The 19,009-nt window shown below is 47.8% G+C and overlaps 1 protein-coding gene across 2 annotated transcripts in view; it reads right to left on the reverse strand.

Annotated features, from left to right (window-relative positions):
• The window catches only part of MED13L (mediator complex subunit 13L), a 177,692-nt gene that overhangs the window by 16,837 nt on the left and 141,846 nt on the right, over window positions 1-19,009 (reverse strand). For both annotated transcript variants that reach the window (XM_060683764.2, XM_060683765.2), the window contains exons 15-22: window positions 16,416-16,636; window positions 12,837-13,042; window positions 9,432-10,378; window positions 7,319-7,498; window positions 5,698-5,921; window positions 4,699-4,891; window positions 2,807-3,272; window positions 192-411 (exon numbers count right to left, since the gene is read on the reverse strand). In XM_060683764.2, coding sequence (XP_060539747.2) covers window positions 192-411; window positions 2,807-3,272; window positions 4,699-4,891; window positions 5,698-5,921; window positions 7,319-7,498; window positions 9,432-10,378; window positions 12,837-13,042; window positions 16,416-16,636 — 2,657 coding nt within the window. The remainder of the gene's footprint in view (window positions 1-191; window positions 412-2,806; window positions 3,273-4,698; window positions 4,892-5,697; window positions 5,922-7,318; window positions 7,499-9,431; window positions 10,379-12,836; window positions 13,043-16,415; window positions 16,637-19,009) is intronic.

Genomic DNA, 19,009 nt, shown 5'->3' on the forward strand with positions numbered 1-19,009 from the left:
AAGGCAGAGGCCAAAGGGTGGGGGCCAGTGGGTGGGCAGGGCTACATTTGGTGTATAAGATGCACCTAAATTTTCACCCCCTTTTAGGGGGGCAAAAGGGGCATCTTATACTCCGAAAAATACGGTAAGTCTTAAGCGCTATTCTTCCACCCAACTCCAAAAGACTCCTGCCTCTTTCCAGGAAAACCCACCTGAAGAATGAAAGAGCTCCTCATGTTTTCAGGGAGGTTGTCCAACATTTCTGTGTAACAGCGCATCAAGCTCAACAGCCAGAAACTGGCAGAAGAAGATTCCTCTTCCGTGGTGTAGGTGAAGGGATCCACCATGTAGATGACCACAGCCGGTGGGTAGGCATGGCTGTCCGCAGACTCAGGTTCCGTGGGGATTCCTATCCTCTCCCTCTCTGCAGAGCTACGAAAACAAAGACAACCACTGTGATTTATGTCAAGCGCAAGAAAATCCGGAAATCCAGACAGTTCAAATGAATATAAAGGTTTATTACAGTTGTGCCAGCGGATCAGGCAGCAGATTTGGACAGTGAGGAGGCTGGGGAGGAACATGGGCCAGTCCTGGAGTCTGGGGGAGGCTCTGATGAGGGCTCTGCGTCGGAGGCAGAGAGGGGGCCAGGGCCGTCTGACAGTTATCAGCTGCCTTCGGAGTCAGACATCAGTGAGGCAGGCGAACAGCTGGAGCCTGTTCCCAGTGTACGCATGGGCAGAGTTGCCAGATGAAGGGAACATCTAAAGAACAAGGGTCGACTTGGGAGTAAGGCCACAGGTGGACAATGAATGGTTTTCACAGGACGAGATATGGGAAATACACAAGTCCAGGGCATGTTATGGAGGTGCTGACAAGTTGAGAACGCAAATCACTCCCCTGTTGCTCTCTCCGTAACCCGAATGTCTACTTTGAGTCTTCATCGTATTTATCATGCAAATCCAGGGGGGGGGAAAATGTATCTCCTTTAAGCAACTGTTGAGCAACCTGTGCCGGATCCAAAGCTTCATTGTTCATTTTGGATCCAAATACTTACATATTTCAAATAGAAGGGTTGACAACCGCAATAGGAAGAGGCAGACATGGGGAGAACTGAGCTTCAGTTTCAAAAAAGTATAATTAAAAACGCATCATCTGAGTATTAAGGATTATCTTGGCATATCCCTAAACCTGGATTGAAAAGAGGGCACAGGCTACTACCCAGCACAAAGATTAAGCACCCTTGCTGAAATGAATGAGCTTGTGTCTCTGTATTATAGAATTATCCGGTAATTAACTTTGACCGGTGCCAGTAACCAATTTTTGCTATTACAATTACAAGACCAGCAGGGGGCAGTATGTGGCTGAATATTATTATTTTTTCCTTATTGAGACTCATCACCTATCTCCAGTTTTATTTCTTTGGGGTTTAAACTCTCTACCCAAAACTAACTTCATGTACCATTATATTTCAGATGACTTGACAGGTAGTCCTTAGCTTAAAAGGTAAAGGTTTCCTTTGCACATATGTGCTATTCGTTCCCGACTCTAGGGGGCGGTACTCATCTGTTTCAAAGCCAAAGAGCCAGCGCTGTCCGAAGAAGTCTCAGTGGTCATGTGGCCGGCATGACTCAATGCCAAAGGCGCCCGGAACGCTGTTCCCTTCCCACCAAAGGTGGTCCCTATTTTTCTACTTGCATTTTTTACCTGCTTTTGAACTGCTAGGTTGGCAGAAGCTGGGACAAGTCACGGGAGCTCACCCCATTATGCGGCGTTAGGGATTCGAACCGCTGAACTGCCGACCTTTCGATCGACAAGCTCAGTGTCTTAGCCACTGAGCCCCCGTGTCCCACAGTCCTTAGCTTACGACTGGAATTGACCCCTCAAATTTCCATCTGTTAAGCAAGGTGGTCGCTAAGTGAGTTTTGCCCCGGTTTTACGACCTTCTTGCCGTGGCCGTTAAGCGGATCGTGCAGTTAAACTAATTGCATGGTCATTAAGTGAATCTGGCTTCCACAGTTGATTTTGCTTGCCGAAAATCGGCTGGGAAGGTTACAAATGGCGATCATGTGACCGCGGGACACTGCAACCGTCATAAGTCCATGCCAGTTGCCAAGAGCCCAAATTTTGATCACGTGACCACGGGGATGCTGCCAACGGCTGTTCAGCGTGAAAACCGGTCGCTTTTTCCCATTTTAACATCTAGTGTCATTAAACGAATGGCTGGAAGTCGAGGACTCCCTAGTATACAGGTTTAGGAGCTGTCCAAATCCTGATCTCAGCAGTATTTCAGGAAAATCCCAAAGGTGCTTTTTCAAAAGGCAACTGGACTTTTGTTTTTCACACTTAACAACTGTTGCAGCATCCCCATAATCAGGTGATCAAAATGTTGGACTCTTGGCCACTGGCATGTACTTATGACAGTTGCATTGTCCCGGGGGTGGGGAGGAGGAGGCATGTGATCATGGCAAAAGATCATGGCGAAGAAGTCCCAATACTTATGAAGATGGGATAAACACTTCAACCTAAAACAGGGGTCGGCAACCTTAAACACTCGAAGAGCCACAAAGGTCCTAACCGGAAGGCCCCCCCCCCCCCCCGTTCAATTCTGGAGCCGACCGGAAGTCCGGTTCCCCCACCATAGAGTCTCCTCCTAGCACGGCGTCCTTTTCCCTCTACCTGTCCTAACCGAAAGCCCTATCAATTGTGGAGCCGACCGGCGACAGGGAGCCGCAGCAGAGGGATGAAAGAGCCACATGCGGCTCCAGAGCCGCAGGTTGCCGACCCTTGACCTAAGAGAAGGGCCCAAATTCAGAAAGGTAAGACTTACTTGTCCTGCCCTTCTTGGGGTTGCTGCGTTGAGATCTGCCCTGCCTCGGCATCTCCTCCTGGGACTGTGCTTCCTTGGGGTCTCTCTGAGGGAACTGCCCCGGATGTTGGGTTTTGACCTTGAGGTAGGCCTCCGCTGAACCCTGAAGAGGAGGTAGTACTTGTCTGGCTAATACTGGAGGAGGAGGAGGAAGAGGAGGAGGAAGAGGAGGAGGCCAAGAGCTGGGGCACTGAAGAGCCTGGGGCTGTACTGGTGCCCAACGGGAGACCAGTGGTCCCATTCGTTGAGGAGCTGAAAGATGTGCCAGCCGAAGGAGCCGTAGGTCCAAGACAGGCCGAGTTGGACGAAACCGATCCTGCGTTCCCGGATATGGTTTGTTCCACGTTGGATGACGATGGAGGTGCCGGTTGGTGCTTGGGTGGCGTCAGCAGACTGCTATCAAGTTGCAAGGTAGCTAAGTAAGGTGCTGAAAGGACAAACGGGAAGCAAAGGAGGTCAAAAGAAGACTCGCGCCAAAGCCAAAAAAACACGCCAGACAGAAGAATCCATTAATTTTCAAAAGAGCAGGAGTGCGTAGACATGGAACGTTTTGGTAATTTATTTATTTTTTAAAATTTACTCGTATCCCACCTTTATTACTGTCAAACATAACTCTAAGTGGCAAACATATCCAACACACTTTCCTCCTCCTATTGTCCCCATAACAACGACTGTGTGAGGTGAGTTGGGCTGAGAAGAAAATGACTGACTCCCAGCTGCCTTTCGTGGCTAAGGCGAAACTAGAACTCACAGTCTCCTGGTGATTGACCCAAAGTCACCCACCTGCCTTTCATGGCTAAGGCAGGACTAGAACTCATAGTCACCGTTTCTAGCCTGCTGCCTTAACCACTAGACCATACTGGCTTTCAAACTGCAAACATTTATCGAGTAATTTTGAAGAGTGGGAGGGAAAAAAAGGAAAAGGGGAAGAGTGGACTTCCCATGTCACTGCTAGTCTATTCTTTTTCTATTTTTCTCTTTTCTGCACTTTTGCTTTTATTCTCTTCTGAGCCTTTTTTTTTTCTTTTTTTCTTTATTAGTCTAATTTATATGCCACCTTTCTCCGGAGACTCAGGGCAGCTTTTAATGTTTCTATTTGTTGATCTTTCAACTTTGCATTAAAAAAAGGTTATAGCCCCCACCCCCAAAGCCTCTTAAAATACATCTACACTTCCAACACTTATTTCGGGAAAAGGTTGATTTCCCCCCCACACACACTTTTGTAAATTCCACTTTTGCGATTTAACCCATTATTCTATATTCTATATTCATTATTCTACATTATGTACATTATACATCGCTCGCACAGAGAGGGCCTCCTCAGGGTGCCGTCGGCCAGACAGTGTCGGCTGGCGACCCCCAGGGGGAGAGCCTTCTCTGTGGCAGCACCCGCCCTCTGGAATGACCTACCCCCTGAGATACGCACGATATCAGACCTCCGGACTTTTCGTCGGGCCCTGAAAACACACCTATTCCATCTAGCCGGGCTGGCTTGATCCCATCCTCTCAGTTTTAATTGAATTCGGTTTTAATTGGGTTGTTTTTAAATCTTGGGCCGAAATTATTTAATTGTTTTTTAAATTGTTTTTAAATTTTATATGCAATGTTCTATCTTGGCTGTACACCGCCCTGAGTCCCGCAGGAGAAGGGCGGTATAGAAATAAAATTATAATAATAATAATTATTATTATTATTATTCGAGCTGCCCTGGTGGCTGATCTGCTTCCGGATCCAAGTCAAGACGTCGGTTATCACAACTTTGGACAACACATAAATTTAATAAGTAAATAAAACAAGCCGAAGGAATGAGCGGAACACGTGAACGAGTGATTCGTGCTGCTCGCCCATCTCACCTAGGTGGTGACGACAAACTTGCGCATAAAGTTTGAGCCTGGAATGATTGTCACAGTCTTCGTTGCCCCAGGGTGGGTTGAACCAGTCGCTCACAAGCTCATCGGCCAGCTTCTGGGCCACCGTCTTCCCCACGCGCATGATCCCATCGTGCAACACTTTAGAGATGGGTTTGTGTTGACCAAGCCGACACATCTAACGGCACAAGGAGAAAAACAGCCGTATGTCAGAGGTGGCGAGTTAACTGTACAACAGAGCAATTAGCCAACTGGGCGTCCCACAGGCCAAGTATAAAAACGTAATTCCCTCTTTCCCTCTGTCTCGATTAAGGGCAATGGACAACGCATTGCTTACCTGCAGGAAGGGGGGAAAAAATGAGAAAGAAATGTCCTATTATTTCGGTGAGGCTTAGGTGCCACTACGTTAACCTGCCTTAAGATTCAGTGGGACAAAGCATGCTAAACACCCCACTAAATTAGCCAGCATGTAATAACAAAGCCTTTCCTCTTGATTCAAACTTTTTGCAGTGACAGAAATATTTGGGGAGGGGCGGGGAGGGGAGTGGAAGGAAGGAGAGGAGGAGAGGAAAGGGAAGGGAAGGGAGAGAAAGAGGGGAGGGGAGGATGGGGAGGAGAAGAGAGGAGAAGAGGAAGGGAGGGAAGGAGAAGGGGAAGGGAGGAGAGGAGAGGGAAGGAAGGAGAGGAGAGGAGAGGGAAGAGGAGAGGAGAAGGAAGAGGAGAGGAGAGGAGAGGGAAGGGAAGGGAGGAAAGGGAAGGGAGGAAAGGGAAGAGAGGAGAGGAGAGGGAAGGGAGGAGGGAGAAGGGGGGGAGGGGAGGAGAGGAGAGGAGAGGGAAGGGAGGAGAGGAGAGGAGAGGAAGGGAGAAGGAGAAGAAGGAGAAGGAGAAGAAAGAGAAGGAGAAGGAGAAGGAGAAGGAGAAGGAGAAGGAGAAGGAGAAGGAGAAGGAGAAGGAGAAGGAGAAGGAGAGGAGAGGGTCACCCACCTCATATACGGCGCTTAAGTCCCTGAAGAAAGTTTTGGCTCCGTCAAGCAAGGCCTCGTTTTCTGGACACACCACGATGTAGGCGACATCGCGGTGACCCCCGTAAGGATCTAAGAGCAGCCTCTCCCAGAATGGCAGGGAGAACGGAGAGATTGTCAGGAAGTCCTTGTCATAGCCAACCAACAAGGTGGGTATCGGGAGAGGCTCAGGCGACTCTTCGGAACCTAAAGACCAAAAGCGACATTTGAGAGACACGAACGGCTGTGAAAACTGGAAGGTTGAGCATCTCCAAAGGAAGGCTACAGGTAGCACTCAACTTACGACCCTTATGACCAACATTTCTGTTGCTAAGGGAGACAGGCGTTGAGTTGTACGACCTTCCTTGCCACAGGCGTTAAGTGATTCACTGCCGTTGTTAAGTCAGCACCACGGTTGTTAAATGGATCTGGCTTCCCCATGGACTTTGCTTGTCAGAAGGTCGCAAAAGGGGATTGATCACGTGACATTGCAACCGTCATTAAACAGGAACAGGTTGCCAAGCGTCTGAATTTCGATCACGTGACCCTGGGGATGCCGCCATGGTCGTAAGTGCAAAAAAAAAACGGCCATGAGTCGTTTTTTTCCGGTGCCGTTGTAACTTTGAACGGTCACTAAACGGACTGCTGTAAATCGAGGACTACCTGCATTGCAGTTCACAAACCAAACCCACTTTTTTCCCCCCATTAAGCTGTGCAAAGGAAACTTGTATATATAGTTATAAGAGCCGTGATGGCATAGTCGCTAGAAGGCAGCATTGCAGGCTGACTCTGCCCACTGCCAGGAGTTCAATTCTGACTGGCTCAAGGCTGACTCAGCCTTCCATTCTTCCGAGGTCGGTAAAATGAGGACCCAGATTATTTGGGAAAAGATGCTGACTCTATAAACTGCTTAGAGAAGGCTGTATATAAGCAGTATGTAAGTCTAAATGCTATTGCTATCTTCCTTCCTTCCTTCCTTCCTTCCTTCCTTCCTTCCTTCCTTCCTTCCTTCCTTCCTTCCTCCCTCCCTCCCTCCTTCCTTCCTTTCCTCCCTCCCTCCTTCCCTTCACAGTGGTTAGAATGCAGCATTGCAGGCTGACTCTGCCGATTGCCAGGAATTTGATCCTGACCGGCTCAAGGTTGACTCAGCCTTCCATCCTTCGGAGGTCAGTAAAATGAGGACCCAGATTATTTGGGGAAAGATGCTGACTCTATAAACTGTTTAGAGAAGGCTGTATATAAGCAGTCTAAGCGCTATTGTTATCTTCTTTCCTTTTTTCCTTTCCTTTCCTTTCCTTTCCTTTCCTTTCCTTTCCTTTCCTTCCCTTCCCTTCCCTTCCCTTCCCTTCCCTTCCCTTCCACCCTTCACAGTGGTTAGAATGCAGCATTGCAGGCTGACTCTGCCCAATGCCAGGAGTTCGATCTCGACCAGCTCAAGGTTGACTCAACCTTCCAAGGTCAGTAAAATGAGGACCCAGATTGTTGGGGGCAGTCTGCTGACTCTGTAAGCCACTTAGAGAGGGCTGGAAAAGCACTGTGAAGTGGTATATAAGTCTAAGTGCTATTGCTATGGCTATAAACTCCTTTTCTTCAGCCAACTCTACCGTAAGTTCCCCGTCCTGCCATTTTATGGAATTGCTGCCAGGTGAGGGGCCCTTGAACATGCTGGATGTTCTCCCAGGTCCTGCCAGTCCTCTTCTTCTGAATGGCATCTTGCAGGAAAGGCTGAAGGGAGAGAAGCATCCGCACCACGTCTTGGGAGGAAAGCATGCTGATGTCCAGGACTGGGGAAAAACACAGACATAGAACAACTGTGTCATGAAAGGTAAATATATATATATCATCTTCACTAGTACATTACTGGTTTCAGAATAGCCAAGGTATTGCATAAAGATTAAAAGGTTCAACATTCCTATTTCTGCATCCTAATACCGTGTTTCCCTGAAAATAAGACCCTGTCTTATATTTTTTTGAACCCCCAAATAAGCGCTTGGCCTTATTTTCGGGGAGGTCTTATTTTATTTTTATTTTATTTCGAGTTTATATACTGCACCTACTCCCGAGGGATTCAGGGCAGTGTACAGCCAGGTAAAAAACATACAATACAAACATTAAAAATAATTAAAAAGATATATATTAATTTGGCCCCAATTTAAAATAAACCAATTAAAAATATTTAAAAAATATATTAAGCCAGCCCGGCTTGTTGAAAAAAGAAAGTTTTAAGGGCACGGCGGAAGGCACCGAAGTCTTGGATTCTCCTTATCTCAGGGGGCAGCTAGTTCCAGAGGTATTTTGGGATGCGTGGAGCGAGATGGGGCTCCTCTTGCCGTCTTACCTAAGTCCCAGCTCTGCGTTTAAATATTAATGCATATTTTAGCGCGTGCGCTCAGAAGTCCGATTGGGCTTATTATCAGGGGAGGTCTTATTTTCGTAGAAAACAGGGTAGCTTGGTGGTGCAGTGCTTAAATGCAGGACTGCAGCCTAACTCTGCCCATTGCCAGGAGTTCGATCCTGACCGGTTCAAGGTTGACTCAGCCTTCCGAGGTCGGTAAAATGAGGACCCAGATTGTTGGGGGCAAGAGGCTGACTCTGTAAACCGCTTAGAGAGGGCTGTAAAGCACGGTGAAGCGGTATATAAGTGCAACTCTATTTCCCCGAAAATAAGACCTAACTGGAAAATAAGCTCTCTAATGCGTCTTTTGGAACAGAAATTAATATAATTTTTTTGGGGAAGCACAGTATTCTTTCTGAGAGTCATTGAGGCCACTTGGGAGGTTTACCTGTGCCCTCGGAATCACCTGGATAGTGCAAAAAGCAGTCCCACACTCATTTGCACTATTCAGGTGGTCTCAAAGACTCTCGGAAAGACTACCAACGACCAGAGGACTGCCAGATATATAAATCCTTCCCTCCTCCGCCATTCAGTCAGAACTGAAGAAGCTTCTTGGATGAGAAGCGAAACCTCTTCAAGAAAGGACAACCAAAGAAAGTCCAGTGGCCTCTTGAAAAAGTACCTATGGGGTAACCATGCCCTGGATGACTGAGAATCTCCATAGACATTTATTATTTTGTCTGTTGTTTTGCAAGTAAGTCGAGTGCTTCTCTACCAGACACAAATTCCCAGGGTGACTAGCCACACTCGGCCAAATAAAGGTATTCTATTCCGCATAATATTATTCTGATCTGGCTCCAAAACACGACAAACTCTCTGTTGTTACCAAATTGTTCCCTTTATTAGGAACGTCACCAGACCTGGCAACAAGCCTTTATCTCTCACATTGCAGGCTAACACGTCTTTGTGGCAGGGAGATGAATAGTTGTCTGCCACATCTATTCATCTCTGCCCCCTGCCTTTTATCCCCAGAGCTAGCAGTGGTGGCTCTTCCGTCCCGAGGACCAGCCCATAGATTTCCACTGCTCTCCTCTCCTCTGCCTTCTGCGCATCTGTGCATTAGGCACTGGAGCCAGCTCTTCCTCCTCTTCCTCATCAGCCACCTCCAGACCTGGGGGCTGTTGACTCTCCATCTGAGGGTTGATGGACAGCCCAGGCTCCGCCTCTGTCTCTCTATCTCTGACAGCTCCATTCCCTCTTCCCCCTCGGAGCTCTCAGGTTGCCATGATGCTGGCCCTGACTCTCACGCTACCTCCTCATCTGAGGGGCTGGTGTCTGACAAGCCACAACAAAAGTGTTCGAGACAAAATAAAGCTTCTTACCGTTGCTGTGTGGCCAAGAGTGACCGGTAGCGCTTCGGACAAGAGCTTCGTCCACTTTGCCGCCTGTGGGGTTGTCCACATACTGGCGGCCTTGCTCCAGGGCGTTAAAGCACTCGTTCCAGGAGTCGTGGCTCTCAGCCTGAACCCTATCGTAACTCCAGCTCGTGTAAGACAGCGTCGGCCGACTTGTGACAGACATGTAGTCCAAGCAGCTCAGGGAGGTGAAAGGTTGGGTGTGCTGATTTTGAAGGAGGAGGAGGAGGCTCACGGGCGGCTCCTGGACCCTTTTGGCGCCTTCTCCCAGCTGAGGGATTACGGTGTTCTGACACATCATCAGCCTCCTTTCGGCCACTTGGCCGATGTCTGAAGTCCTGCCGAAAATATCTAACTCGTCCTCAATGAACAGGCCCGAGTTGTACCCTAGCTTGCGGTTCATGATCGCGCTGAACCCGCAAGTGCAGCGATATTGGTCCTCTTTCGACGAGTCGGGGATGTACAGCCCGACGTCGGCGCCCTTGATGTTCATGTTGCAGGCGCATATGCAGCAGCTGTCGAAGTTGCTATCCTTGAAAATGTTCAGCACGGAGTCGGAGAGGATAAGCATGACGTAAAGGCTGTGGGCTTCCAGGATGGGCAGGACGGTGCCCGGTTCCACAGAATTGAGGGGCCGAGTGGTGGAAGGCGTGGAAGCTGGCGAGCCTTGGTCCGTGCTGTCGTATTTGACAGACCCTTGCCCGCTGGCTGTGCCCCCACCTCTCGGAGTCCGTGGAGTCCTGGGTGTGCGTGGGGTCGGGACAGAGAAGCGAGGGGTGGCCGGGGACGGCAAGACCCCTGCCCCGCTGTTACTGGCAGGCGCAGTGCTATTTAGCGTGACCGGAGTGCTCATTTGCGGAGTGTTCATTTGAAGGTAGTCTTGATCGGCCAAGCTTCCGACGCTGGGTATGTTGCTACAAGCAAAGAAAGAGAAGCGATTATTTTCTAGCGGTATTTCGAATAAGATTCCTTAAAGAGGCTGGCTTCGGAACGGACAACGGCTTGGTGACGTGGAAGCAGTCAATGCGTTTCTTTCAGCATTGGCACCAGATGTGAACAACCCAATTAGCGACGGAAGGGAATATTTGTAGCTCAGAGTTGAACTGTGGGGCCCTTAGCGCTCTCTGAGCTTGGTGGTTTTCTTGTAGACGTTTCATTACCAAACTAGGTAATGTTATCAGTGCTAGAAGGGAGTGGGGGTTTGTGGAGTAGAGGAGAAGGAGGGAAGAAGAGGAGGACAATGGCGACAATAACTGGAGGGGGGTGGTCCTTGGTCCTCTCTGAGTTTGGTGGTGGAGGAAGAGAAGGAGGAGAAGGATTAAGGAATCCTTGGGTGCTGTTTCAGCTTGGTTTTCTTGCAGACATTTCATTACCAAACTTGGTAACATCATCAATACACTTACACAGTTTGGTGGTGAAAAGTCTGCAAGAAAACAGCCAAACGCAGAGAGCCAAACCAAGGACCCTGTTTCAAATAAGGCTGCCTATAAAACCAGAACTTTAAGGGCGTGGGGTTTGCAGGGAGGATGAGGAGGGGGGAACCTGTGGGGTTCTTGATGCTCTCTGAGCTTGGTTGTTTTCTTGTGAACGTTTCATGACTCAGCTAGGTAATATCATCAGTGCTGGAAGGGTGTGAGGTTTGTAGGGAGGAGGAGGAGGAGGAGGAGGAGGAGGAGGAGGAGGAGGAGGAGGAGGAGGAGGAGGAGGAGGAGGAGGAGGAGGTGCTGTGGGTCATCCAGAGTAGCTTAAATGAGCCTTGGTAGTACAGTGGTCTAAGGCACCCTGTTATTAAGCTGGTTATTAAGACCAGCTGCCTGCAATTACTGCAGGTTCGAGTCTCGCCAAGGCTCAAGGTTGACTCAGCCTTCCATCCTTTCTAAGGTAGGTAAAATGAGGACCCAGTTTGTGGGGGCAATAAGCTGACTTTGTATAAATATACAAAAGTATGAAGGCTATTGCTTAACACATTTTAAGCCGCCCTGAGTCTCCGGAGAAGGGCGGCATATAAATCAAATTAAAAAAAAAAAAATGAAATAGATAGCTAACACAAATAATTAACAAGAACAAGAATTTCGGATAAGAGCATGTTCCTTAAAATGTGCTACTTATGGCAATTGTTCCTTTGACGAAAAAGCAGAAACCTGCACATTTAGTCATTCTAATTAAATAGAGAAAGGAAACAGAGAAGGGGGGGTGGGAGGGGGGGAGAAACCATTGTGCAGATTTGGAAAAAATAAAACCAAAAAGACTTTTGAGTCCCCTTAAGGGAGCCAGGAAAAGATGACCCAGAAACTTTGATTAGCAATCAACTCCCTGGCTTGCAGTAAGCAGCCTTTGCTCTAATTGGATTACATCGGGAATAAAAGATTTTTATCCCAATAAACACCGCCAATTAATCATCGGCTCAAGACTTTGGGAAATTGTTGTTATTATTAAAAGAAAAAAAAAAAAACCCACAACAATTAAATTGTGGCCCAGACGCAGTCAAACGAGTCTAATTCTCTGAGGTTCACTGGAGGACCTTGCGAAGGTGGGATTCATAGACAGAAGCAGCTTTTTTCTCAGAAATTAATTCATGGCTGCCATACGCAGCCTTACGCAGATGAAGCCTTTAAATGCTTCCAGGCGTTTAATAGTTTTAATTCTGGGTTCCCTACCCATCCCCCAAGCAGGGGTGGGCTTCGAAAATTTTAGCAAGGGGTTCTCTGCCCAGTTGCTAGGTGGGTGTGGCCATGGTGGGTGTGGCCTAACCAGCCTCCTGCACCACAGTGGGGGAGCGTTTTTGCCCTCCCGAGGCTCCGGAGGCTTTCCTCGAGCCTCCGGGAGGCCGAAAACGGCCTCCCCAGGCTCCAAAGGCCTTTCCCGAACTTCCAGTAGGCCCATTTTTCACCCTCCCCGAGCCTCGGTGCGTGCCCTGCACTTACCTGCATCCAAAATAGGCCGCGTGGGGAGTCCTGGGAGGGGAGGGGAGAGGTGGGCGGGGTCAGCCAGGAGTGGGATTTGGGGGTTCTCCGAACTGCACAGAATCTTAGCTAGAGGTTCTCCCGAACCCCTGTGAACTCCCAGCAGTCCATCCCTGGTCATGGCCTATTCAAAACCGGGCCACGGTAGAGGTGGTCTGGCACGCACACGCGTGCGCAGCTCCACTTGCACGAGCGACAGCCCTGTTCCCCTCTCCCCACCCCCACCCCAGCTGGACCGCCAAGCCGCAAAGTTGGGGACCGCTGATTTAGAAAAGGAAGAAGAGGAAGAGAGGAGAGGAGAGGAGGGAGAAGGAAAGGATAGGATAAGGATTCTCTCTTGAGAAATAACCCAGAAAGAGAGCTGAGAAAGAGCTGGCGGTTTGAAAACACATTTCCTTGCTGTACTTACTTGTAACCATCCCGGATGAAAGCGGCTGCAGGTGGCAAAGGAAGTTGCTCGATTTTGGGAGGAATGGCCCACGAAGGCCGATAGACGCAGGCTTCGGGGACTTTCAGTGGGAGCAGGCACTGGCTGGGCAGCATCTTCAGCGGGGCAAACATGGAAGAACCCATAAAGGGCTGAAACATGGATACCTTGTGCACGAAGGAAAAATCCTGCAAAATCAAGGGAGGGGCAAGGTTTGTCATGGATGGATGGATGGATGGATGGATGGAGCATTAAATAGACAAGGGAAGACAGACAGACAGACAGGAAAGACAGTGAGACAGAGATGAGGTAGGAGAGATAGATAGGAGATGGAGAGATGGAGAGAAAGAGAGAGAGAGATCAGACAGATAGGAGAGGTAGAAAGAGAGATGAGATAGGAAAGGGTAGATAGGAGAGATGGACAAATGGACAGATGGGGAGAGAGACAAAGAAAGATCAGAGAAAGGAGAGATGGGGAGACAGATAGAGACAGAAAAAAGAGAGAGAGATCAGACAGGAGAGGTAGATAGAAAGATGAGATAGGAGAGACGGACACGAAGAGAGAGACAGAGAGAAAAGGAGAGAGAAAAAGAGAAAGATGAGACAGACAGGAGAGATGGAGAAACAGGAGAGATAGACAGAGAGACAGAAAGGGAGAGAGACAGACAGACAGAGAGACAAAGAGAGAGATGAGGCACAGGAGAGATGGAGAGAAAGAGAGGTGAAATAGATGAATAATAAAATAGAAAGAAAGAGATAGATAGAGAGACAGAGATCAATTAAAAACTCCAATTTCATATCGAGCTTCCTCTTGTTTTAATGAAGCATAATAAAACAACATGAAAATGACATCATTGCATGATAAGAGGCCTCCCTCTTCCCCTCCCTTTGTAACAACAGCAGTTGGGAATTTTTTTTTTTTTTTTTCCGGATGGAATGAGCAAATATGTATCATTTGGGCATATAATCACTGTATGTTTTCAAGGAAAGAGATTTGTCTTGTCAACATCCAGAGACGTGAGAAACTGAGGCTCGGGTTGCAAATGGGAGGCGGTGAATAAAATAAACAGCTGGAGAAATTAAGAGAGGATGTAAAAAGGAGGGTGGGTTTTTTTTTTTTTTTCTTCCCACATTGGTACCATTATCCAGGTTCCTCCCTGCTTGTTGATTGCGTTATATCTTTAAAAAATTGCACACCTTGGAAAAGGAATCCACTGCATGTAAAAGAAGGGATGTCTACTCTCAGGGAGTCACGAAGATCTGTCCTTGTTACATCTGCAGCCAAGCAGAACATTTGGGGAGTAACCTACATTTAATACTGCAGCTAGACTAAACATTCATCACTACGTAACTGCAGATATGGTTAAGTGAGGCTGTTATTTGTATTAAGCACCCGGAGGTATGAGACAGTTTGAGGACTAAAGAATTCACAACGTACATAGAGCCAGATGTATTTATCTAGCGCATATCCTGAATATATAGCAGCCTTTTCACACTTTATATAAAGAGACGTGGTGGAGTCGTGGTTAGAATGCAGCACTGCAGGCTACTTCTTGCTGACTGACTGCAATTCGGCAGTTCAATTCTCCCCGACTCCAGGTTGACTCAGCCTTCCGTCCTTCGGAGGTGGGTAAAATGAGGACCCAGATTGTTGGGGGCAAGAGGCTGACTCTGTAAACCGCTTAGAGAGGGCTGTAAGTGTTAGTGCTAGGGAGGGAGGGAGGGAGGGAGGGAGGGAGGGAGGGAAGAAAGGAAGGAAGGGAGGAAGGAAGGAAGGAAGGAAGGAAGGAGGAAGGAAGGAAGGAAGGAAGGAAGGAAGGAAGGAAGGAAGGAAGGAAGGAAGGAAGGAAGGGCTGTGGGGGTGCAGTGGTGAGAATATAGTATTTCAGGCTAATTCTGCCAACTGCCAGGAGTTTGACTCAGCCTTCCATCCTTCCGAGGTGAGTAAAATGAGGACCCAGATTGTTGGGGGCAATAGGCTGACTCTGTAAACCACTCAGAGAGGGCGGTGAAGCACTGTGAAGCGGTATATAAGTCTGAGTGTTAGTCCTAAGAGGGAGGGAGGGAGGGCGGGAGGGAGGGAAGGAAGGAAGGAAGGAAGGAAGGAAGGAAGGAAGGAAGGAAGGAAGGAAGGAAGGAAGGAAGGGCTGTGGGGGTGCAGTGGTGAGACTGTAGTATTTCAGGCTAATTCTGCCAACTGCCAGGAGTTCAATCCTGACGGGCTCAAGGTTGACACAGCCTTCCATCTTTTCAAGGTTGGTAAAATGAGGACCCAGATTGATGGGAGCAAAAGGCTGACTCTGTAAAACCGCTTAGAGAGGGCTGTAAAAGCACCATGAAGCAGTATATAAGTCTAAGGGATATTGCTATATATAGCTGGCTTTGCATATTGCACTAGAAAGAGTGCAGAGAAGAGCAACCAGGATGATGAGGGGACTGGAGGCTAAAACATACGATGAACGGTTGCAGGAACTGGGCATGGCTAGTCTAGTGAAGAGAAGGACCAGGGGAGACATGAGAGCAGCCTTCCAATATTTGAGGGGCTGCCACAGAGAGGAGGAAGGGGTCAAGCTATTTTCCAAGGCACCCGAAGGCCAGACAAGGAGTAATGGATGGAAACTGACCGAGGAGAGATTCAACCTGGAAATAAGGAAGACTTTTCTGACATTGAGAACAATCAACCAATGGAACCGAAGTTGCCTTCAGAAGTTGTGGGAGCTTCATCACTGGGAGCTTTCAAGAAGAGACGGGAATGCTATCTGTCAGAAATGGCGTAGGGTCTCCTGCTTGGGCAAGGGGTTGGACTAGATGACCTAGAACCGTGATGGCGAACCTATGGCACACGTGCCACATGTGGCACACATAGCCATATCTGTGGGCACGCGAGTGTTGCCCTAGCTCAGTTCCAGCATGCATTTATGCGCCAGCCAGCTGGTTTTCGGGCCTTCCGAAAGTTAGTTAGTTAGTTAGTTAGTTAGTTAGTTAGTTAGTTAGTTAGTTTGTTTGTTTGTTTGTTTGTTTGTTTGTTTGTTTATTGGTTCGATTTATATGCCGCCCTTTTCCGGAGACTCAGGGCGGCTTACAATGCGTTAAGCAATAGCCTTCATACTTTTGTATATACCTGCTTAGTAGGGCTTTCGGCCTCCCCCCCCAAGCGGTGTTCTTTTTTTTATACAAGGTCAGCTTATTGCCCCCACAATCTGGGTCCTCATTTTACCTACCTCGGAAGGATGGAAGGCTGAGTCAACCTTGAGCCTGGTGAGAATTGAACTCGCAGTAATTGCAGGCAGCTGGTGCTACTTAACAGCACTTTAGTCTGCTGCGCTACCAAGGCTCTTCTCATTAAACTAGACATCCCCAGTTCTTGCAATCGTTCTTCGTATTTTAGCCTCCAGTCCCCTAATCATCTTCGTTGCTCTTCTCTGCACTCTTTCTAAAGTCTCAACATCTTTTTTTTATATTGTGGGGACCAAAACTGGATCTATTTTCCAAAGGTGGTCTTACCAAAGCATTATAAAGTGCTATTAGCACTTCACGTGATCTTGGCTTGATCTGTTTTACCTTGACTTCTTCCGGCTTCGGACTGCCCAAACCATCTTCTACTTCCATTTTAAACTCGGTGAGTTGAGCCGCAACCATGTTGACCACAGGGCTTTCCATCATCCCCAGCGTGGTGACGGTCTCCGAGCTGATGCCATCTTTGTAGCTCATGACAGGTGAAAAAGCCGGGTGCTGCTCCAAGGAAGGCGGGGTGGGGAACATTCGCTGCAGGTCTGCAACGGCTGGAAAACACAACTCGAGCGTTAAAAAGATGGTGAAGCCACGCAGAGACAAACCGAAGGGCAAAACTTTACGGAAGGTGAATTCACTGCAAGCCTCTCTATATCGCCCACGTGCCACCGAGGGTTTATTGTTTTTTTTTCTTAAAATCTAAATAAATTTTCTTTAACGGATTCTTTAACAGATTAACAGAGTTGGAAGGGACCTTGGAGGTCATCTAGTCCAACCCCCCACCCAAGCAGGAGACCCTACACCCTTTCTGACAGATGGCAGTCCAGTCTCTTCTTGAAAGCTTCCAGGGATGAAGCTCCCACAACTTCTGAAGGCAACTTCTGTTCCATCGGTTGATTGTTCTCACTGTCAGAAAGTTTCTCCTTATTTCTAGGTTGAATCTCTCCTTGTTCAGTTTCCATCCATTATTCCTTGTCTGGCCTTCAGGTGCTTTGGAAAATAGCTCGACCCCCTCCTCTCTGTGGCAGCCCCTCAAATATTGGAAGACTTGCTATCCTGTCTCCCCTGGTCCTTCTCTTCACTAGACTAGCCAGGCCCAGTTCCTGCAACCGTTCATTGTATGTTTTAGCCTCCAGTCCCCTCATCATCCTGGTTGCTCTTCTCTGCACTCTTTCTAGAGTCTCCACATCGTTTTTAAAGTGTGGGGACCAAAACTGGGTGCAGGACTCTAGGTGTGGTCTTACTAAGGCTTTATAGAGTGGTATGAGTACCTCCCTTGATCTTGATCGTATCCCTCTGTTAATGCAATTTAGGATGGCATTGGCTTTTTTGGCTGCTGCTGCACACTGTGGGCTCGTATTAAACTGGTTGTCCACTAATTAATATGTGGTTGAACTGACTTAAGCGTGTGTGAGGTTTAAAAAGGAGTGGCGGGAACATTTGATAGCCTCCAAGATTGCTGAAGGTTCTTGTGGTTTCTACCCTTGTGAAAAAGGAATGCCACAGTTTTGCTACACAGACACAGACACTTTCTGTTCTCCAAAGCACCTGAGGGCAGAACAAGAAGCAAGGGGTGGAAGCTTATCAAAGAGAGATCCAACCTAACATTGAGAATATTCCAATCAGTGAGAACAATCAGTGGAACTGCTTGCCTCCAGAAGTTGTGGGTGCTCCATTGCTGGAGGACAGACTGGACAGCTGTTTGTCTGGAATCGTATAGGAACTCCTGCTCGAGCAAGGGGTTGGACTAGAACAAGGGTCTGCAACCTTAAACAATCAAAAGAGCCATTTGGACCCGTTTCCCACAGAAAAGAAAACACCGGGAGCCACAAAAACCCTTCCCGTGCCTGACTATTTCTTGAGCGGCCACAAAACTAGCAAATGGAGTTGAATTAAACCTTCTGTTTTCTTCTGAAACTTTTTTCTTCTCTTGGATTTATCCATGGTTGGCCTACCGGGGGTTGAAAAGCTCAATACATTGCGTGCTGGCGGGTGTTGCATATTGGCGGCTGTGACGCCTATTTTGAGTGACAGGGAGCCGCAGCAGAGGGGTGAAAGAGCCACATGCGGCTCCAGAGCCGCAGGTTGCTGACCCCTGCATTAGAAGATCTCCAAGATCTCTTCCTTCAGCCCACCGATTTTATGTTCTGTGTTCTAACTTTTTTTTTTCTTTGAGAGTGAGAACAATTATTCAGCGGAACCATGGCTCCAGAAGTTGTGGGGTCCTTCATCACTGGAGGTTTTCCAGAAGAGACTGGACAGCCGTTTGTCTGGAATCTTACAGTGTCTCCTGCTTGAGTGGGGGAGGGGGGGTTGGACTAGAAGACCTCCAAGGTCCCTTCCAAGCCTGTTATTCTGTAATTCTGTGCGTAAGGGGAATTTTAAATGTCTCGTGCGAGCGTCTTTCAGCTTTACTTCGAATTCTTCATGGAACACTAAGGAGCGGCAAATTGAAAATTGATGGGTCTAATCCCTCCGTCTTGATAGATTTAATGAAGGTACAAATTACAGCCCGCGTTGGAAAGCATTGGCTTCTATTGCCCTCAAATCAACTTCACCCCACTACTTTTAAAGTGACAGCTTTTTTAAATGAATACCTTCTCAAATTAAAACAATCGCATTTCCCTCCGGCCTGAATGCTATTATCTGTGGTAATGATGCTATCCGGCATCAGCTGATGAGCCATTGGCCTTTGTGAATACTGGTATTGAAAAGATGCCGCCCTTGTCAAGATATAGCTTTTATTATGGCCGCATTGTAGGATTTTTTTAAAAAAATAATAATTTTGTCCCCTGATTGGGATCAAGCACTTTCTTTAATTTCCCTTAATGGTGTGTGATTATCGCTTTGCTTTTGAGATTCTAAGGGGTGGGTTTATTTGTATCAATCAATCAATCAATATATAAATACAGGATCTGATCAAT

This window comes from Pantherophis guttatus, chromosome 17 (assembly GCF_059756535.1).
Source record: "Pantherophis guttatus breed Tessera chromosome 17, ASM5975653v1, whole genome shotgun sequence".
NCBI lineage: Eukaryota > Metazoa > Chordata > Lepidosauria > Squamata > Colubridae > Pantherophis > Pantherophis guttatus.